This window comes from Mus pahari, chromosome 8, assembly GCF_900095145.1.
Source record: "Mus pahari chromosome 8, PAHARI_EIJ_v1.1, whole genome shotgun sequence".
Classification (NCBI taxonomy): domain Eukaryota; kingdom Metazoa; phylum Chordata; class Mammalia; order Rodentia; family Muridae; genus Mus; species Mus pahari.
The window spans coordinates 3,793,418-3,813,190 of NC_034597.1; the positions used below are offsets into that span (position 1 = coordinate 3,793,418).

The 19,773-nt window shown below is 42.8% G+C and overlaps 1 protein-coding gene across 2 annotated transcripts in view; it reads left to right on the top strand.

Moving 5' to 3' along the window:
* The window catches only part of Ptprg (protein tyrosine phosphatase receptor type G), a 677,472-nt gene that overhangs the window by 150,678 nt on the left and 507,021 nt on the right, over positions 1–19,773 (top strand). For both annotated transcript variants that reach the window (XM_021204227.2, XM_021204228.2), the window contains exon 2: positions 14,523–14,627. In XM_021204227.2, the coding sequence (XP_021059886.1) occupies positions 14,523–14,627 (105 nt within the window). The remainder of the gene's footprint in view (positions 1–14,522; positions 14,628–19,773) is intronic.

Genomic DNA, 19,773 nt, shown 5'->3' on the forward strand with positions numbered 1-19,773 from the left:
CTCGAACTCAGAAATCCACCTGCTTCTGCTTCCCAAGTGCTGGGACTAAAGGCGTGTGCCACCACACCCAGCTTGCTGTGGTATATCTTAACACATGAAGCCTGTGTGGCCAGCCACTGCAGTATGGGGCAGTAAGGATTCTAAAGGCTTCCTTCTCATCCCCATTTCTCAGTTGAAATATGAACATATGCCTGCATGGAATGTTCCCTTCTTCTGTTTTAGGGAAACTGAATTGTTTTCTCAGCAGTTAGTTGGCGTTAGCATAATGCCTCCTTGTGTAGGCTGTAGTGTTAGAATTCTTTTTGCAAGCCTTGTAATAATTTTCAGGAATTATCACTTTTATTATAGTGTATTTGGTACAACGAGAAAGTGTTTTTCATTCAGTGTGAAATCTCTGAAAAGGACAGTCAAACCACATTGTGTTTCCAGTGGGCTACAGGGTTGGGCTTCTAATTGACCCACAGAGTACTTGAGGCTGGGCACGTGGCTGGTCCACTGCTGACATTTTGTTTGTGTCTTTTTACATGTTTTTGAAAAGATCCTTTTCTCATTCTCCAGAGTTCTGGAGAGAATGTGGAGCTCTGATTGTCTAGCCGAGAAACATCTGGGTCTTGTCAGATCGTGTCCCTCTGGTAGGGAACTTGCCTTGGTGGCGGCTTAGTTTGTTACCTGGGAAGGGTGACAGGATTTGCCTTCCATGTTCTGGTGAGCAGGAGATGGGACATGCTATGTGAGTTCTGGCTCCAGACCCAGTGCCTTCTGGGACCAAGGGATCATAAAGGAATGCAGGTCGTATCACAGTCTTCAGTGATGCAGCCAGAAGCTACAGGCTTATTCTTCCCCCAGATTTTGATCACATTGAATATCAAATAATGTATTAACCAGGCACAAACCGGACACTAATTGCTGCAGGGCAACTACGAAGAAGGAATTTATTTTGTTATTTAGAGATGGAAATTTAAAGAAGTCTTTCTTTCCAAATATGTATTAAAACCTTTTCTTTTGCTGGGCGTGGTGGCGCACACCTTTAATCCCAGCACTCGGAGGCAGAGGCAGGNGGATTTCTGAGTTCGAGGACAGCCTGGTCTACAAAGTGAGTTCCAGGACAACCAGGGCTACATAGAGAAACCTTGTCTTGAAAAACCAAAAAAAGAAAGAAAAAGGAAAAAAACCTTTCCTTTTGCTGCCCTGTTTTATCCTGGCTTAAACATTTCTTTTCTTTGGGTAACTTACTGTATTTATTTTTAAAATTTGCTTTTGAGACAAGTGGTTTGCTGTGTGTTGCAGGCTAAACTTCTGTCACAATCCTGCCTTAGTCTCCAAGTGCCTGGGATTACAGGTGTACACCATCAGGTATAGCTAAAAACTGTTAAACTGTGTGTGTGTGTGTGTGTGTGTGTGTGTGTTACTGAGAATTGAACGTAGGGTCTCCCACATGCTAGTAAGCAATCATCTACTGTTAGGCGAACCCTCCACTCCTGTAAATTATGCTAATAACTGCTCTCTGGTTCAGTGGGGGTGGAGAGGGTTGTTGTTGTTTTGAGACAGGGTTTCTCTGTGTAGCCCTGGCTGTCCTGGAACTCACTCTGTAGACCAGGCACTTAAATTCACAGATCCGCCTGCCTCTGCCTCCCAAGTGCTGAGATTAAAGGTGTGCACTATGGCCCATCTCTGGTTCATTTTTTTGTTTTTTTTTCCTAAATCTTTCCCGATGTGTTTGCATGTGTGCCTGAGCATACTGAGCACCATGTGTGCAGGAGTTGGAGGAGTTCAAACTGTTGTTACATGCGGCTGTAAGCTGCTATGAAGCTCGCTGCTGTGACCGTGCCAGGAGCCGCATCCAGGTTCTTTGCAAGAGCCATCAGTACAGTAGTGATCTCCCTAGCCCTGGAGCTCATCTTTCAGGACCACCCCATCAAACATCAGTGCATTTCAGTGTTGTTACCTTTCTGTTTTCTCCCAGGAATGCATACATATCACAGGACACACTATTTCTACAACATCTAAAGTCTGTATCTTTTTTTTTTTTTTTTTAAACTGCTCTCATAATGAGTTAATCAGAACAGGAATGGACCATCAGAAAAGAGAAAGCCGAGGCTTCTCTGTATCTCTAAAGATCTGGGATTCCTTCAGCAGGTCCCTGCTGGAGCTGAAGACATGGTGTGCAAGTGTGAGCCTCTTCAGTGTCCTTTGTGAGTGATGCTGGATGAAGGCAGTTTGTTTCCAGATCTCCCAGGATCTCCAGTCTGGGATGCTGCAGTCTCTCCCGACCTGTTTCTTGTACTAGTTTGTAACAAATGTAGCTAGTGAGTGCCTCCTGTGTTACAACTTACACATCTGTGCCTATTTCAAAGGTGCAGTCTGTTTTATTCAATTGTGCCTGATAGTGAAGCTCCTAAAAATATAATTTCCTTTGGAAGATCAGTTTCATTTTAGAAAGGAAGAAGTCTATTTTCCCTCTAACCTCCAGTTTGATTGACTAGGTTACAGAGTTATAAGCTTATTTAGATTCCAAGTAGACAGATACCTTTACTGGAAATTGATTTTGCTCAGCTTTTTGTATACAAATAGTTATTGGGTGCGTGGAGGAGGGAAGTATTAAGCTAAACCTTTGAATTTGAGGCTTGAGTTTTACAAGTCGTAAACTGCTTTTCCTTTGGTGTCTGAATGGGTCTTGCAGCATAATTAGTCTGAGCTGGAGGTTTTACAAAAAGGGGAACCAAGAGAGAAAACATGGGACAAGCTCTGCCACTGAAACACTACCATTTCTTCGTTGGGGAAGTCACATTGGCTTAAAAAGCCTTCCCCTGTCCCCTCACCCTCCAAACCTCACATACATACAACGGATTTCTCCTCCTTTTAATTATTCAAGAAATTACTATTAGAGCTATTTAAGCAGACTGAGTGATAAGTACTTTACCCATCTTGATGTGTTCTGGCAAAAAAAAAAAAATATGCGGTTACAGTTTTTTTAATTAAATCATTTTATTTAAGAGTCTAATAGCTTTTTAAAATTATTTTTTCTTGAGAGTTGTATTGTGTTATTTCAGGTTAATGACTCCCTTTCGAGCAAGGCAGAATACGAGATAGTTCTCCGGTGATTTCTTGCTGCATTGAGGAGAACAAAGCTAGCCCTCATTCTAACTGGCGCGAAGCCCAACTCACCACCTCAGGAAAACGGAGCGAGCACAGATGAACTTGGAGCCTCGGGTTGCTCTGACTTGGAACACAATTGTAGTTGCCTGGCAGTGTAAACCAGTTCCTTGCGTTTGTATTTTCCCTTTAAATGCCATGGACAGATCTACATTTGGTGAATTTAAAAAAAAAAAAAAAAAAAAAAAAAGGCAATAAGGGGCTTGTTTATTAGAATTTTAGGAGTAAGAAATGGTCCCGTGGACCAAGAGAGACTGTTACAGCTAGCCATTTATCCTTCTAGCCAGATTCTTGTGTGTGACTTACCACACAAACTTGAGCTGTTGCTAAAGATAAAATCTTCATCGTTTTCTCTTCAGAAATTGTCTTATCTCATTTATCTATTTCCTTTTATCTCAATGGCTTTCCATCTATGCACTTACATTGTATTCTGGAAGAATGATCTACCCACACCAAGAGTGATTTTGGGAGGCACACTTGGGGGCGAGGCCATACTCTTAAGCATGTTCACACAGTGATGGCTCAGCAGTTAGGAGCCTAGGGCCTGCTTGCAGTTTACAGCACCCACACGACAACTAACAACCACCTAGAACTCCAGTTCCAGGGATTCACTGTCCCCTTCTGGCCTCTGCTGTCACCTGCATGCTCCTAGTGCACATACACACACACAGAAGCATAAATTAAATCTTTGAAAGAAGAAATTCTGTTTGTCATTCCATGGAATCTCCAACAGGGTGCTCTGGCCCTCGGTGCCAGTGTCACACAGGTCCGTACTCTTCTTGTATGAGGGTATAGTTTTTAGTTGTGTGTGTTTTATACTCTTTGAGTATATAATGTATTTCAATCAGAGTCACCTCTCCTTTAGCCTGTCCCAGAAAGCCCTGCCCCCAACATCATGTCCTCTTTTAAAAACCAGTCCAGGTAGTGCATTGGGTCATGGATTATCTACCAGATTCACACCCTAAAGAGCATTGCCTCAGCCTCCCCTTGCAGTCATCAGCTGTCGATAACGTCTTACCTCCGGGTGTGAGCTCCTATGCTGTTCTCCAACCCCTGCTGGAATGTCGCCTGGCTCGATCTTACACAGGCACCCATGGCGACTATGAGTTTATGAGTACAGTGGTCTTATCATATCAGGAGGACCCTGTTTCACACCAGTGTCCTCACACGTCCGGCTCCTGGATTATCGCTTTCCCTTTCCTTATGTTCTTTGAACTTTGGGAGAAGAGGATATAGTATAGATGCCCCATTTATGACAGAGACGCTACAGTCCCTCTACGCTCCACCAGTTGTCGGTCTCTTTATTAATCACTGCCAACTTACAAAGAAGCTTCCCCGATAAGGTCCAAGAGCTGTGTTAATCTATGATATAGACGTATTTAGGAAACAGTTTGATACAAGCAGGTATAGCTTTACGCAGCATATAGCACTAAGAAAAGCTGTAGTTGTTTTATTATTGCTTCTTTATGTTTGTTTTGAAATTGTGTGTGTGCATGTGTGTGTGTGTGTGTGCGCGCGCGCACATGTGTGCATGCATGCTTGTGTGTGTGCATGTGTGTGTGCGTGCATGCTTGTGTGTGTATGTGTGCGCGTGCGTGCATGCTTGTGTGTGTGTGCACGTGCGCGTGCATGCTTGTGTGTGTGCACGTGCGTGTGCATGCTTGTGTGTGCATGCTTGTGTGTGTGTGCATGTGTGTGTGTGTGCGTGTGTGTGTGTGCGTGTGTGTGTGTGTGTGTGTGTGTGTGCACGTGCGCACGCACATACGCAGGGTTGCATCATGGTGCTGTGAAGGAGCCAGAGCATGGCTTGGAGGAGGCTGGTTCTTCCTTCGCCATGTTTGTCCAGGGGATGGAAGTGAGGTTGTCAAAGCTGGAGGCGCCTTCACCCACTGGGCTTCTTTTTCTGCGACTGTTGCTTTCTCTTCCAGGGTTCTCTATAAATAGATGCATCTGCATTGGTGCTTATCCCCTGTAAAGTGTTGATCTGCACAAGGAGTTCCTTTTCTTTTCTTTGGTAGTAGTAGATACCAGACTCAGGGCCATTTCATGGTAGGCAAGCTCTCTGCCATCAGAATGTACCCGAGATCATCTGAAATTCCTGTTTTGGTCCATCTCTACTTAGATCAAAAGGGCAACGGTGGGTTCACAGAAAAGAGAAGCCAAGTAAAGATAAACACCAGGTGGCTTGTAGTTGCTCAAATGAGTGTCTCTCTCTCTCCAAGTTTTGCTTCTGAAGAACTTCCCAGCCCACAGCCCCGGTACACACTTAGTCTTGTAAGTGTGTAAAGGTGTTTTTAAATTAGGTCATAGCTGTGGCTGCCTGAGATTGTACTACAAAGCATTATGTGTATGCACAGACTGTTGTTGCCTGTCAGACCCTGTAGGTTGCTACTGTGTGACCCCTTCCTTTGCCAGTCTTACTTAGGTCTGACCAGAAGTCTGCCTTCCTAACCTTCAGTGAAGCTCCTTCTCCGACAACACCCACCTTTTAGCCAGACTGGATTCTTCTTACGTATTTGTAGGCAGGACTGCACTTGCGTGCAGTGTATAGAGTTCAGTCAAAGGTAGTCATTTTCTACCTTTGCTTATTTCCTTGAGACTGATCTCTCAGACTGGAGCTAAGCTGGCAGCCAACACACCCCAGGAGTCCTTCTGTTTCCACCTCACAGTTAGCACTGGGGTGGCTGGCATGCCTGGTCTGGATCTGAACTTCTTATGCTTGAACAACAAACCCCTTTAGCCAGTCTCTCCAGACCCCTAAACTAGCCTTTTCATGACCCTAATTTTCCATGGTTCCTCATCTGATGGACTGGGCTGTGACTGAAAACTCAGATGGCCATGGGGGAATATTTCAGGTAAAATGGTCAGATGGAGAGAGGAGCAGTGAGCTCCATATCTCAAGGCCCATCTCTAAACAGGTGCCTGCTCTTCACGCACCATGTTGTTCACGTTGGGAATAGAGTACCAGTACACTCAGATAAACGTGGGTTCTGGGGTTCCTTCCTGGGTTTTCCCACACTGGACACTCACACACACACACACACACACACCACTGGTGAAATAAAACCTCTAGATGGGTGGCTGTGCTCATCTTGGTGGGCACCAGTGTATGAACTCCTGGCTGTGTTTGCCATTTTGTGGATCAGTAAACATTTATGAATACAGGCCTCAGTGGTAAAATCAGTGTACATGTCTGTAGTGTTGGATGTGACCATGATACTATCTGTGACAAGTCTTCATTTTCTTTCTTAGATTACAGTGTTGTAAGACTCAATTCTTTGGGAACCAGAGTATTATTATATCACAGGCCCGGGGCGCTGTTCATTTCACCTCTGTCCGGCGCCATGAAGTCTTTGAAGCCGAGAACCCAGTCTTTCTTTTCAGGATTGTGTCTTTGTGGCAGGGAATTTCCTCCTTCAGATTTTCTCTGCAAGGGGTAATCAAGCTGTGGGAAGAGGCAGCCTTTGAAGCATGCCATACAGGCCCTAGACCTTGTGGAAAGTGTTTCTCCTCTCTGAACGTCTAATTATAGCAGAAGGTAGCTCTCACGTTTCTAGTTTTGATTTAAAAGACAGTAGATTCTGCCTTCTGGAAAACGGCTCATGTAATAGTCGTCAGTCAGGGATTTGTGCCTCTCCTTGACTTCCTTCAGTTTTATGAGGCTGTTTTGTGTCTCTGTTACCCGGGAGGACCCAACTCTATGGTGTGATCCCTTGTTCCCTAGAATTGCCTCTGAGTTCTACTGGTTTATTTTACTTAAAAAGAAATCATGGCTCTATGTTGGATCTTTTTATCATGCTAGATAATGAAAAACAATTCTTTGCAGTTTAGACAATAGATGCATTAATACGATGAAATAGACAGTCTGCTGCAATCGAGCCCATTGTATCTGGGGTTGGTTTGGTATCACACAACAGCTAGAACAACATACAGCACCATGGCTGCTAAGAGGGGCACTTCTTGATTCTGCTTTTCGGGACACTCACCAAGTACATTTTACCACAATTAATTGAAACAGCACAAAGGAACTGTGAGACTCATCAGAATATTTAATTACTTTTAACTATAATTTGATACATTTGCTCATTGTAGGCACAAAAAAGATAAAGATATATTCATTTCAGACTATTGTGTGGAGTTTAATGTTCTTAAATGCTTTTTAAAATTGAGAGAAAATTGTGCCTGATTTTATCATACTCGAGAGATCCTTAATTTGTTTGTTGTATGAGGAGTTATAATAGACATAAACAGCCTCCTTAACTGTTTGTTTGCCACTATGTGGATATGGATTCTGCAGATGAAGATGAAAGGCTCTATTGCTCCATTTTAGTGACTTGGGTAGGAGCCAGGCATGGAAGGAACCAGACACTTCGGTGTAATGTTTTCAGTTTTGAGTTAATCTCCTCTCCTAGACCCCCACATCCATTACAACGCAATAGAATTGGGCATCTAGTTAGGTAAAAAATAACCTTGCTACTAGGTGTGCAAGCATGTTTTAAAAGGAATTTGGGGTGCTCTTATAAATCCAATTAGTCTGCTGTATCGCCTTTGTTTCTTTTGTGACCATTAATGATATTCGTTAACCTTTTCCATGTGACAGATACCTGGGAGAAACTTTGAAATGAAGGAAGAATGATTAGTTTTTGTTTGTGGTTTCAGAGGTATTTAATCCTTGGCTAGCAGACTCTCCTTTTCTGGGGCTGTGAGGAGAGAAGGTGGAAGAACAAAGTCTCTGACTTCATGACACCCAGGAAGCAGGAAAAGAGATCACAGACGTTGGAGGCACAAGATGCTTATCAAAAGCCTGCCTCTGACAGGTCTGTGTTTTCATAGTCAGACTTCCTGCCAGCCCATTTAGTTATGAAGTCATGAACGGTTCTATGCCTTGATGAGGTGAGTGTCTTCATGAGCCCAGGGTTAGGGACTGTTTTAGGGTTTCCATTTGCTTTGAAGAGACACCATTACCAAGGCAACTCTTATAAAGGAAAACATTTAATTGGGGCTGGCTTACAGTTTTCGAGGTTCGGTCCATTATCATCATGGCAGGAAGCATGACAGCTTGCAGGCAGACACACTGCTAGAAGAGCCAAGAGCTCTATAACTTGATCCAAAGGCAATCAGGGGAGAGATTGACTCTTAAGTGCTAGTTGAGGTTTGAGCATGGGACGTCACAGCCCTCCCGACATTGACACACTTCCTCCAAAAAGTCACACCTACCCAACATGACCATACCTACTAATAGTGCCAGTCCCTGGGCCAAGCATTTTCAAATCACCACAGGGATTAAGCCTTTAGTGTGTGTGTGTGTGTGTGTGTGTGTGTGTGTGTGTGTGTGTGTGTGTGTGTGTNATTAAGCCTTTAGTGTGTGTGTGTGTGTGTGTGTGTGTGTGTGTGTGTGTGTGTGTGTGTGTGTGTGTGTCTGTCTGTCTGTCTGTCTGTCTGTGTGTCTGTGTGTCTGTGTGTCTGTCTGTAAGCTGGGACTTCACATCAGATTATGTCAGATCATGTCTCAGATTCTGTCTGACTCAGCAGAGGTGAAGTGGACAGTACTGGTTCAAACCAGGAAGGCAGAGTGCACTGTAGAGGCACTGTGGTAGCGCTTCTGAAATCCTTTCCTGCTGGGCATCTCCAACTTCCATCTTAATTATAGTAAAGAAGACATGTCATGAGGTTTGTAATTATAGTTGTGACTTTACAATTTTGGAAGAGCTCTGTTCATGACAACTCAATTCCCCCCTTCCCCCTCCTTCCTTCCCTTCCACCCTCCTTTATATTTTTAAGTCAAGCTCTTTCTATGTAGCCCTGGCTGGTCTGGAATCATTGAGATCTGCCTGCCTCTGCTTCCCAGGTGCTGGGATTAAAGGTGTGAGGTACCAGGCCCAACTCGATTCCTATTTCTTACAGTCTCAGAGACTCAAACTTCTAACAGTGAAACTTAGGAAAAGACATCTAGGCCTAGAGATGGCTGCTCAGTGGTTAGCTCTGTTCACTGCTTTTACAGAGGTCTCAAGTTTGGTTCTCAGCATATGGGTTTGGGGGTTCGCAATTTGTTATTATAACTGGTTCCAGGGGATTATGACACTCTCTTATGGCCTCTATAGGTGTGTGTGTGTGTGTGTGTGTATGTGTGTGTGTGTGATATATATATATATATATATAACACACACACACATACATACATACACATGGCACACATACATATAAATAAAAGTGAAAGCAAAATTTAAAAAAAAAAAAGCCATCTATGTCAAATTGTTACCTAATGTGTTGAGAGGAGTGGAGGTTTTTGAAAGAAAACGATGTTCATTCACAAATTAAAACAAAAGAGTTAATGAAAATTCAAGCTCCTTCCCCCAAGACCATGTTTTTGTATAATTTTCAGCATACACAGAACCTCCTGAAGATCCAGTTAAGGAGATGGGTAACACATCTGCGTTTATATTCCCTGAGTACAAACATTTATTCTTATAAACTGTGTCCAGTAGCTCTGGGAAATTAAATCATGCACACAGGAAACAGTTTCCTTGATGTCTTCAGTAATAGGTAACTCATAGGATGTTTTTATAGGACGGGATTGGGCCATTGGGCCTGAAACCGTTTTATCTTTTTTGCTTTTGGCTGGAAATGAGGTAGGCTCGATAGAAGTTCTGAGAGGAGAAGGAGCTTTTGAGAACTCCCTGATGAAAATGCCTGCCACTCATTTAGCTCTCTGCCTAGCAACCAAGTTGACTTAAGATTCCTCCTGCTGAGTGAGATGTGAGCACCATTGGCTAGTTAATACTGTTGGTTTTTAAAGCTCCACTTTCATCTTGTCAGGATCGGTAGACTGGGATGATAGGAGTCTCTGAATTTGTCCTTTCAAACCCATTTCATTATTATACAGTCAAGACTCAAAGACTGCTAGAGTTTGAAATTCTTCCTACCCAGGTTTGCTAGCCAATGGGGGATAGGTATTTGTTGCTAACAATGACATTAGAGTTGACTTGTTTCAAAAACATGTATATCCATGTATACCACTGGGCTTTTCAGTGTTGTATACAACAGTTCCAGGAATTTAGAGGATTATATATAACATACCAAAAAACCCTCGAATGCTTTCAGCTGACAAATAGCTCCAGATCCATAACATAGAGGCTAGGTTGTAGAACTTGCCAGAGTTTATGTTTGCATAACCCCATCTCGTCCTTCCTGCTATTCAAATGATAACCATAGGCAGATTTACACTTATTGTCTGTTCTGAAGAGAGAAACCACACATTTTCATAAGCACGCTCCATTTTTAATTGTGTAATTAAGTTGCTGACATAAGCAAGTATGCAATTTCACATTAAGGTAAGGATCCGTAAAGGCATGCATTTGCATAATTTAATTTTCTGCACAGAAGATATTGAAAATCAATAGGATGATTCATAGCCAAACGATGGCAGTACCATGTGCGCTTGGCTGTTGGAGCTCTGGAGAGGACAGAGTATTAAAATTGATTGAATTAGGCCTGCTGACTCTGTAGCTTTGCTTGGGAACCAGAGATTGTTACTGTTTGCAAACCTCTGTTCCTTCAATAAAATATTAAGTTGCTTTATATACAGTATATACATTTTTACTGCTATTTAAATAGTTTTTAAAAATACCTTTAAAAATCACCTTATCTTTGACTGAATGATTGAGATAAAGGCTTTAAATCATTTTCTTTTAGTTTATGCAGGTGTCATCAATACATGATTCCTTCCTTGTCTGGAGGCAGGAGAGGGAATCTCATGTTGCAGACAGACACGATCAAAAGGAAAAGTAATCTAGTTACTTCTGTTGGAAAGAGCATAGTGCCTGTGATAGAGTGGAGTTGCTTCCCTAAAGACCAACCTGTTTGGATTTCAAACCCTTTTGTCCTACTGTGCCTTCAGTGCTTGCTCTTTCTGGTAGATGAGCAATGGTGATAGGCAATGCATGCAGAGGGTGGCCTCTGGCTGCACCCCCTGCCCCAAACCAAACAAAATATAACAAAAATCTAGGACATTTAAAATTATTATTTGGGTTCTACTTCAATTTAAAGGCACAGAATCCAGGAAAGTTTATGTCATTTATTTGTGAATTCTATTTTGTTTTAAATTCACCCCTGTGTTGATAATCAGACCTTGTTTACAACAAGATGCCATTTATAGATAGATAAATTGATGATCAGAAGTTGAAGTGACTGTTTGAGTAGTGGTTCTCAACCTTCCTAATGCTGCTCCCCTTTAATTAAGTTCCTCATGTTGTGATGACCCTTGACTATAAGGTTGTTTTCATTGCTACTTCATGACTGTAATTTTGCTACTGTTGGGAATTGTAATGTAAATATCTGATATGCAGGGTATCTGATGTGCAACTTCTGGTTTAAAGAATACCATCATAGTCATTACATGGTTGTTTCCATAATGACAGGAGACAGTTTTGACTTCTAGTCAGTTCATTGTAACTCTCCATTTCTGCAGTTTCAAATCAGACTGGCTTCTAGTTGGCTCTAGTCTGGGCTTAATGCTATCACAAGAATTGATCTCTATGGTTTGCCTCCTGGCCTGGCTCCAGGTTCTGTTGTTATTCTAGCTTCTGCTGATTCCATTCTTGATCCTCACCTAACTGTTTGTTTTGGGGATCATATCCCAGGATCTTCGGGGCTTATGTCTAGCACGCCCACAGGCAAAGAAGACTGGTTGCCTGATAGCCTTGTGCTTGATTTCATCACAAGGGTTTTCTGGATGCTGGGGTTTGGTGATTCAATGGCTTAAGGAAAGAAAGGGCCAGCTTACGTGTTAGCAGAGATAGAGGTGCCTGGGTAACTGCTCATTCCATGATAGATAGAATGGGTTATGATTGCTGCCGAAACAGGGACTGTGCATGGAGCAAATCCCTATTCTGAGGGTCCTGAGGGAAATTGTCTCTAGAGCAGATCAAATTTAAATTTAGTAGTTTACTGGGGCAAAAGAAAATAAAAAATTGGACTGTGATAAACACCCAGAACAAGTTCTGAGAATCCACCCATCAGGAAGCTCAGACATCATTCACAGATAATGGAAGGAAAGATCTAGAAATCAGCTGGGCATAGGCCACAGAATGTAGCTCAGGGAGGAGAGCACTTGCCTACTATGCACAGGGCTTATTCTCCATTACCTAATAAGCTGGGTGTGTTGAAGTTCACACTTGTAATCCCAAACTGGGACATGACATCAGGGGTACCAGAAGATTGAGGACACCCTGGGCTATATGAGACCTTTTCTTTCAACAAATACAAACAAACAAAATCATCTTTGTGGGCTACAGCTGAGGCAGTCCACCAGTTTATTACATTCTAAACAGTTAACTTCCTGCAAGTTCTTCTGCTTCCAACAAGAGGCCAGTTAAGAGTAAGTCCTCCTACCATTTGGTTTGTTGGGTTTGGAACTGAGTTAGGTGCTGTGCTCTGCTCACGGCAAGTCCTGTTATCTTCTGACATATCCTCTACAGCTTATATTATACAGACAAGGAATTGGAGCTAACACTGCAAACCCCAATAGAATTGGCATCTATTGCTCACATTGTCAGGAGGTTGCTATACTCATTGTCTTGATACAAAGAGGACAGGCTTTGAAGCTTTACAGCAAACACAATAGACAGATACACGTTAAAATATTTATCGTATGCACAAAAAAAAAAAAAAGAAGTGATTGTTCAGCGTCGTTTAGGGGAGGGAAGCATGGGTGAGCAGGGGAGGGAATTCTTTCCTTTGAGCTGGGTAAGAACTGTGGACTCACTAGTGTTCTGAGTGGTTCATCTACAGATGAAATGGATGGTGAGTGTCCACATTTTACTTGCAGGTTACAGTGGGCAACGACAGATTTTTGTCATTTAGGACTAGTGAACACATAGAAGTGATAGCAGGTTTTCCATTTGCATTTTGGAATTTCTTATGCTCACATTTCCTCTAAGGACTCATCTTAGGAGCATCTAGGTCCCAGCCCTGGTTGCAAGTCTTAAGCTTGTCTTTGCAGTTGAAGTGATTTTTCACTGGCTGACACATTCTCATCACAGCTAATGCCCTGGCACCCTCATTGCTGGCTAACCTGAACAGAAAATATACGGTAGTTCCCATTGCTATTCTCATTTCAAAGCAAATGTACGTTTCTCCTAACCATTTTCTTTTCTTCCTGAAAGCAGACTTGATTTTGTTTGGGTGCTTTTGAATATTAATATAGGTGCGTGGTGTGTATTGTTTTGGGATTTGGGCACCTGTGATATTCGTCTTGGTACACATCTGTGCATTCAGGTGTAGGCTCATCACCAGGGGCAATTTGCATCAGATGGAGAGGATAGGAGGGACGGGTTTGAATGCTGGAGTGGGCAGATGGAAACTCTCCACAGCAGTAGAGAATCGTTTGGCTTTTTTTGGGTAGATTAGATTCCTTTTGCGTTTAAGGAAGTGGGTGGCCATTGTACAGCGTTTCCTTTGGAGCGTTGGTAGTGGGTGATTTTGTACTTTGCTTTCCCCAGGACCACGGGGAATGTCTGTGGGCCTAAGGGCATGGAAGATGGGTATTCACCCTGAAGAGGCTTCAATGGATGTGACTGCTTCCGGGGCAAAGGCCCTAGTTTTGATGCATCTGTTTGGCTCTCAGTTCCCTTGTGTGCTTTTTATTGCACTGAAGTTTAGTGAGTGTCCCTGGACCTGAAAGCCCGCCCCTCCTCCTCCATGTAACAGATACCAAGGAAGAGAACATGGGCCCAGGTGGCTTCTTAGGCCCAGAACACTCATTTATTCAGGTCCTTAGAATCCAAAGCACACGTTAGACAAGTGGAAGTTTCTTCATTTCTTGAAGTGTATTCCTTATTACCGAGACCTTTGTGTCCATACTTGGTGTTGTGTAGACTAATACTATAATGTGTATCAAGTATGTAGTAAAGGTTTAGCTGAGGGCTACATCTGTAATCCCAGCTGGGAGAATGTGAGTTTGAGGCTAGCCTGATCTACAAGGTCAGTTGCAGGTCAGCTACAGAGTGACACCATCTCAAAACAAACAAACAAACAAACAAACTGCAACCTAAATCCAAACATTAAAACCTCATAGATGTTATTAATATGAGCAATTAATGTGTTAATGCCTTGCTTTGGCTTTCCCTATAGTTTTTTTCTCTTGAAACAGGCTCTTACTCTGTAACAGGAAGCAATCTTCCTGCCTCAGCCAAGTGTGTTTGGATTATAGGCACAAGCCACCTCACCACAAAACGAAAAAAGAGGTTCTATTTAGTAGATAGCCCCTAAGGCCTGTGGTTCTGTAAATTACATCGCCATGTGAGTCTGAATACCCTCTTTTTGTCCTGTGTCCTGATGACTTGTCTCACTGTGTTCTCCATCTCTTCCAGCATTGACTGAAGGCTATGTGGGGACCCTGCAGGAGAGCAGACAGGACAACTCAGTGCAGATCCGCAGAAGAAAGGCATCCGGAGACCCATACTGGGCATACTCTGGTGAGTGTGGCCTTGTTGGTTAGTGCCCTGGAAGGGTTAAAAAAAAAAAACCAAATCAGCAGGATTTGCCTGAGTCTTGTTTCCCTTTGGTTGCACTGTTAAAAGTTGAAATTTTGAAGCCTGCTTTCCCTGAAGGTTTTTACCTGCTTCCCATCTGGAAAGCCCGCACCCTGTATGGCAACCAATGTGAGTTTGTCTCTGAAGTTTTCTTGTTAATGAGTCATTGTACCAAACTTGTAACTCTTTGGAAGACAGTGTTGTGTTGCCTTTAGGACATGTGGTGTCCCAGCTAAGCATCATAAAGCATTGGAGAGCCAGTGGAGTCTCTCTCCCATCGCCCAAGAAATTTGAATGTATTTTCAAATTTCACCGGTTAACCTTATTGCCATTCTTGGCCCTAGCTTGGTTTTCCTTTTCACCTTTGAGACGGTGAAATGAGAATACTTTGTTATAATTTTAGTGTGTATTACATTAGAAATAACTTCCTTGCCTGTAGAGACCGTCCTGGATTATGCACTAACTAACTAGAAAAATACGCTAGGTGCTTTGTTATTTTTAAAAGAGATGTTAAAACTCAAAATTTATGGAAAACAGATCATAGCGAATTAAGGAGGAATACTTGAAGAAGACAGGCCACTTTGAAATTACTGTGGCACTGAATAATTCAGATGCCTTGTTTGAGAGAGCTCAGAGGCATGGGTATTACTCTTCATAATAAATCTATGTAGTTTGCAGTGTTGTTGCATATAGAATTACTGCAATTCTCCTCAGAGTCAGGGCTTCCTTTTCAATCCCAAATTTCCACCTGCAAATCTTGTTAAATTTATGTCAATGTAAAATTTATAGACCTGATCTTTAATTACCCCTTATCTGTTGGCGGTTTGCATTCTTTTGTCTGCTGATAAATCTCCTGCCCCTGCAGGGAGAGTGGCTAAATCTGTTTTGTTTGATCACTCACAGACTGTGATGGTGAAGAATTCCACCCCACCTCCTCCTTTGTGATTCGAATTATCCAATTAGAGCTTTCTCTCACCATTTTCTGATAAATGAAGGAAATTGGGCGATGGAGGTCAAAATTATAGACATATAGCATCTTGCCAAGTCATGCAAAGAAAATTTATCATTGTGTACTCTCTGGCTGAGGGATCAGTCATGAAGGGGCGTAAAGTGGCCTGTTATTTACAGTTCATCAATTTAGAGTAATAATGCAGTTAGGCAGGAAATTGGAAGTTATAAGACATTGTTGCAAATGGCAGTGAAGAAGCCAAACTTCTCCCATTACTAAGTCTGGCCAGGGGGAGGTGAGTGGTGGCGTTTATGGAACTGGGTCATTGTTGGTGCCCTTATCACAGGTGGGTCTTAGTCCTCTCTTCTGGTGTAGCAGAGCATATGTGTCTGGGGCAGAGCATGTGTGTCTGGGGCAGAGCATGTGTGTCTGGGGTTGGTTCTGCCTCCAGCTGAAGGCTGAGAGTTCACGTTTAGGGACTGGCACACTTATACTTACTTATCTTGAAAGATCTAGGACATAAATATTCTAGACCTTTTCCAGACAAGAATCTTTGCTATAGCACTCATCCCTGCCAGCGTACCATCAGAGTGGCCCTAGATGATACTGGAAAGCCTGGGTGTGTGGTGAGGAAATCGTTTCTGAAGCCTTGAACTTGAGTCCTGTTACACAGCAATCCTTTCTCTCGGATTTTTTTTTTTTTTTTTTTAAAAACTGAGCATCTCAAAGTGTTCAGGAGCAGTCTTCCTTCACAGGCTGTGCAAGAACAGGTAGCCAGCTGGTTAGTGTTCACAGGCTGTAGTCCCTCAAGTTTTGCTTTGGTAAATCGGCTCCCACTCCCCCAACCCCTGAGCCTTCAGCCTCCCCTGCTTCCCCCCAGTTCAGGTAGGACAGTCCATGAAGAACCTTCTGATGGAACTGACCGGTTTGGAGGAGTTTCTTAAACTACTTGTTAGGTATAATGGAAGGAGCTGAGGAAGGAGACAGTTCCTATGTACTCTGAGGACCTCATCTGACATTCCTGGGTCTGGCAGACATTCAAATGTTAGATCTCTACACATACACTCAGGGATGGAGCCCAAGTCTCAACAGGATATTGTAGTTCGTATGTAGCAAACACCCAAAAGTGATTTTATACAATGCCTTTATGATTTGGAGTCTAGACTATAGAATCTTCCACTTGTACACTGTGTCTGTCCTCATCTGCATCAGATTGCTCATCCTCTATGCATCTTATATATATTGAAACCATTTTCCACGTGGTTATTTTGTGGAGGCGGCTCAGGATTGGTTCTGATGTCAAGAAGATTTGGGGATTATCAAAGATGTTTTTCAGTATTCGCCCATGGATACCGGAAGGGCAGGAAACAGTGAGAGTTGGCATCTGTTTACTTTCCACACTTTAGGCTGGTGCCTTAAAACCAGAGCAGACTGGAATTCTCACTCCTGGGATATACTTCGAGGTATAAATGCTGCTTAAGATGCAGGCTTCAGAGAAGCAAGGCTCTTTGTTGTGAGGCATTTTTAAATTTAGCAAAGGTAAATTAGGCTACGTCTGAAAGGTCAGTTTAATGGACCAGATCTTGCCATCATGCCTCTAATTCTGTGATCCATTTAGTTCCTCCGAGGATATTGCCATTTGAACTTGGGGGGGGGGGCATATAGTATGTCTAGTATGAATCTTGTACAAGTGTATAGACCTGTGTCAAATACTGATAACACCGAGTCTGATTTTGGAGGGCCTTTTCATTGCTCAGACCCTTGGTTTTCCCTCTGGGAAGCTGGAGTAGCTAACGTTTCCTTCCTAGGGTGTTGTGCATGTGAGATGAGATGACCAGTATCAGTTGATTGGTGTAGTCTGTGTCATCAAGGACCATCTGCCCTTGGCTGCTCCTAACTCAGTTTCTCTTTCACACACTGTTGGTGTTCCTGGAGCTCTCCTTGAGCTGTCACCCTTCCTGGTAGTCACTTTGCAGCACTGAAGGCCGAGGCACTGAGATAGCATGCATGGATTTGCATGCTTTGCCCCTGGTGTCTTTCCAATGAAGTTTATAGAAAGGATCAGTGAGTTCCGAGGAGGGGAAGCTGTAGGCTTCCCAAGCTTTTACATGAGAGTTATTGTAACACAGCCATATTTGTTACTATACATGAAAGTTACTGTAACACAGCCACATTCCTTACTATGCGTGAGAGTTGTTGTAACATAGCCACATTCGTCACTTTGTGTACTTTCTGTGGTGCTTCACAACTTCTTCAGAGCTAAGAATGTGTGTGTGTGTGTGTGTGTGTGTGTGTGTGTGAATTAGTTAATTAATTTATTATTAAGACAGATGGTTATTGTGTGTGTATGGCATGTGTGTGTACACACTTGCATGTGCTTCAATATATGTGATAGTCACAGGACAATCTTTGGGAGTCGGTTTTCTTCCTCCATCAGACATGGAATCCAGGGTCATCAGGTTTATGCAGTAACTGCTTGACTCACTGAACCATCTCATCAACCCCTGACTAAGGACTTTTGGTGGAAAATGGAGAATATTTGACCCTTCACAGGAAAAAACAAATTCTCTAGGCCCTGCTCACATTCACATAGCTTGGGTTCTGAGCAGAGCCTTGTCTTTGTCTCACTCAGAGCTATTCAGGGTGCAGAAGCCACCTTTGGTTTTCCTTGTAATCCTCTTCTTCCGGATGGCCTTTGCATCTCCCTTTTAGGCAAAGGGCTTGGAGGAGACAGTGTGAATGAGGTGGGTCGTGTTTGTGGATGGGTCAAGGAAACAGTGTTTGGGTTCCCTCTCTCGATGTTTGGTGGGGTGCAGCTTGGCAGACAGTACTGACAACATTATTCCTAGGCTGTCCCACACTCACTTCAGAGACTGAGTTTTGAGTAGTAGAATGTGCGCACTTATGTGTTTACTAGGGTGACCATAGTTACTTGATTTCCACTGATTCATTGGCATACTACAGATGTCTGTATTCGTTGTGTAAGCTGCCCTTTGACAGGCTTATGGAATTTCTTCAACTTTGGCACAAAGGACTGATGGCTGAGGAGCCCATAGTACTCTGATTGCACCATTCAGAGATGGATCTCCCCTTCTGGCTCTTACTTTGTTACTGTCAAGGTTTCTATAGGAAGTGAAGACTTCATCCATCAAAAGTGAGGCACTGGTTCTAGATGCTGCTTGTGGGGACTAAGATTATCATTTCAGGATGCTTTTTATCTTTGGATTCTTTTTTTTCCTTATGGGGAATTTCATGAATGATTACACCAGAAGGAAAAATGCAGTCCTCTCAAATATCTCATTGGAAATATTAAAACAATTTTTCTTCTGTAGTTTTAGCTCAACGGAGGTGTAGAAATTTCTCTGTAACTTCAGGTAATGACAGTTTATGTATTTTGAACTGTGTCCAGAACTTCTGTGATTTTTTTTTTACATGAAAATACCATATGTTGGATAGGTCATGGTTACCGGAAAGAGAAATATGAGACAAATCTGGAAGCAGTCCAAGTGGAACTGTAGAGTATCTTTCTAGACCTATGTGTATTCCCTCTTCCCTTTCAAACACTGGAAGGAAATCAGGCTGTCCCATCTTTGACCCTGGATTCTCTGCATCTCTAGTCCTTGCTTTTGTATATAAAGAAATGTGAGCCAAGGTAGGGGTGGGAGTGATGCCCATCTTCAGAGGAATCCAAAATCAAAACTGCCAAAATTCCCTGTGGGAAGGTGTGTCCTTGGGCAAGCTGAAGGTCAGACAGGATTATCCTAACAGGTATTGCTTCTGTGGTTTTGAAATGAAATGAAATGAAATGAAACGAAAGACTGTCCTAAAGATGGCTGTGAGGTTCAGGGGTCAAGCATCTTGGCACACACACAGGAATTTTGGGTTTTTACCTTGGACTGAAGACCTGATAGGCGTTTGGCTCTTAACTGCACCCTACTGTACAAGCACCCGTCTCTCTGTGTGGATGCGTGACTTATTTTTCCCAGTTAAGTGTATAGTTTTGAGGACAAAGATTATAGCTTTTAGCTTTAATTCTCTGCCATGCTCTGTGCCTCATTTGATTTTGCAGATTCAATGCCTCTGGGTGAGACAGGGTCTCACCGTGGTGTCACCAGAGCTGGCTTTAAGTTCATGCTGCTT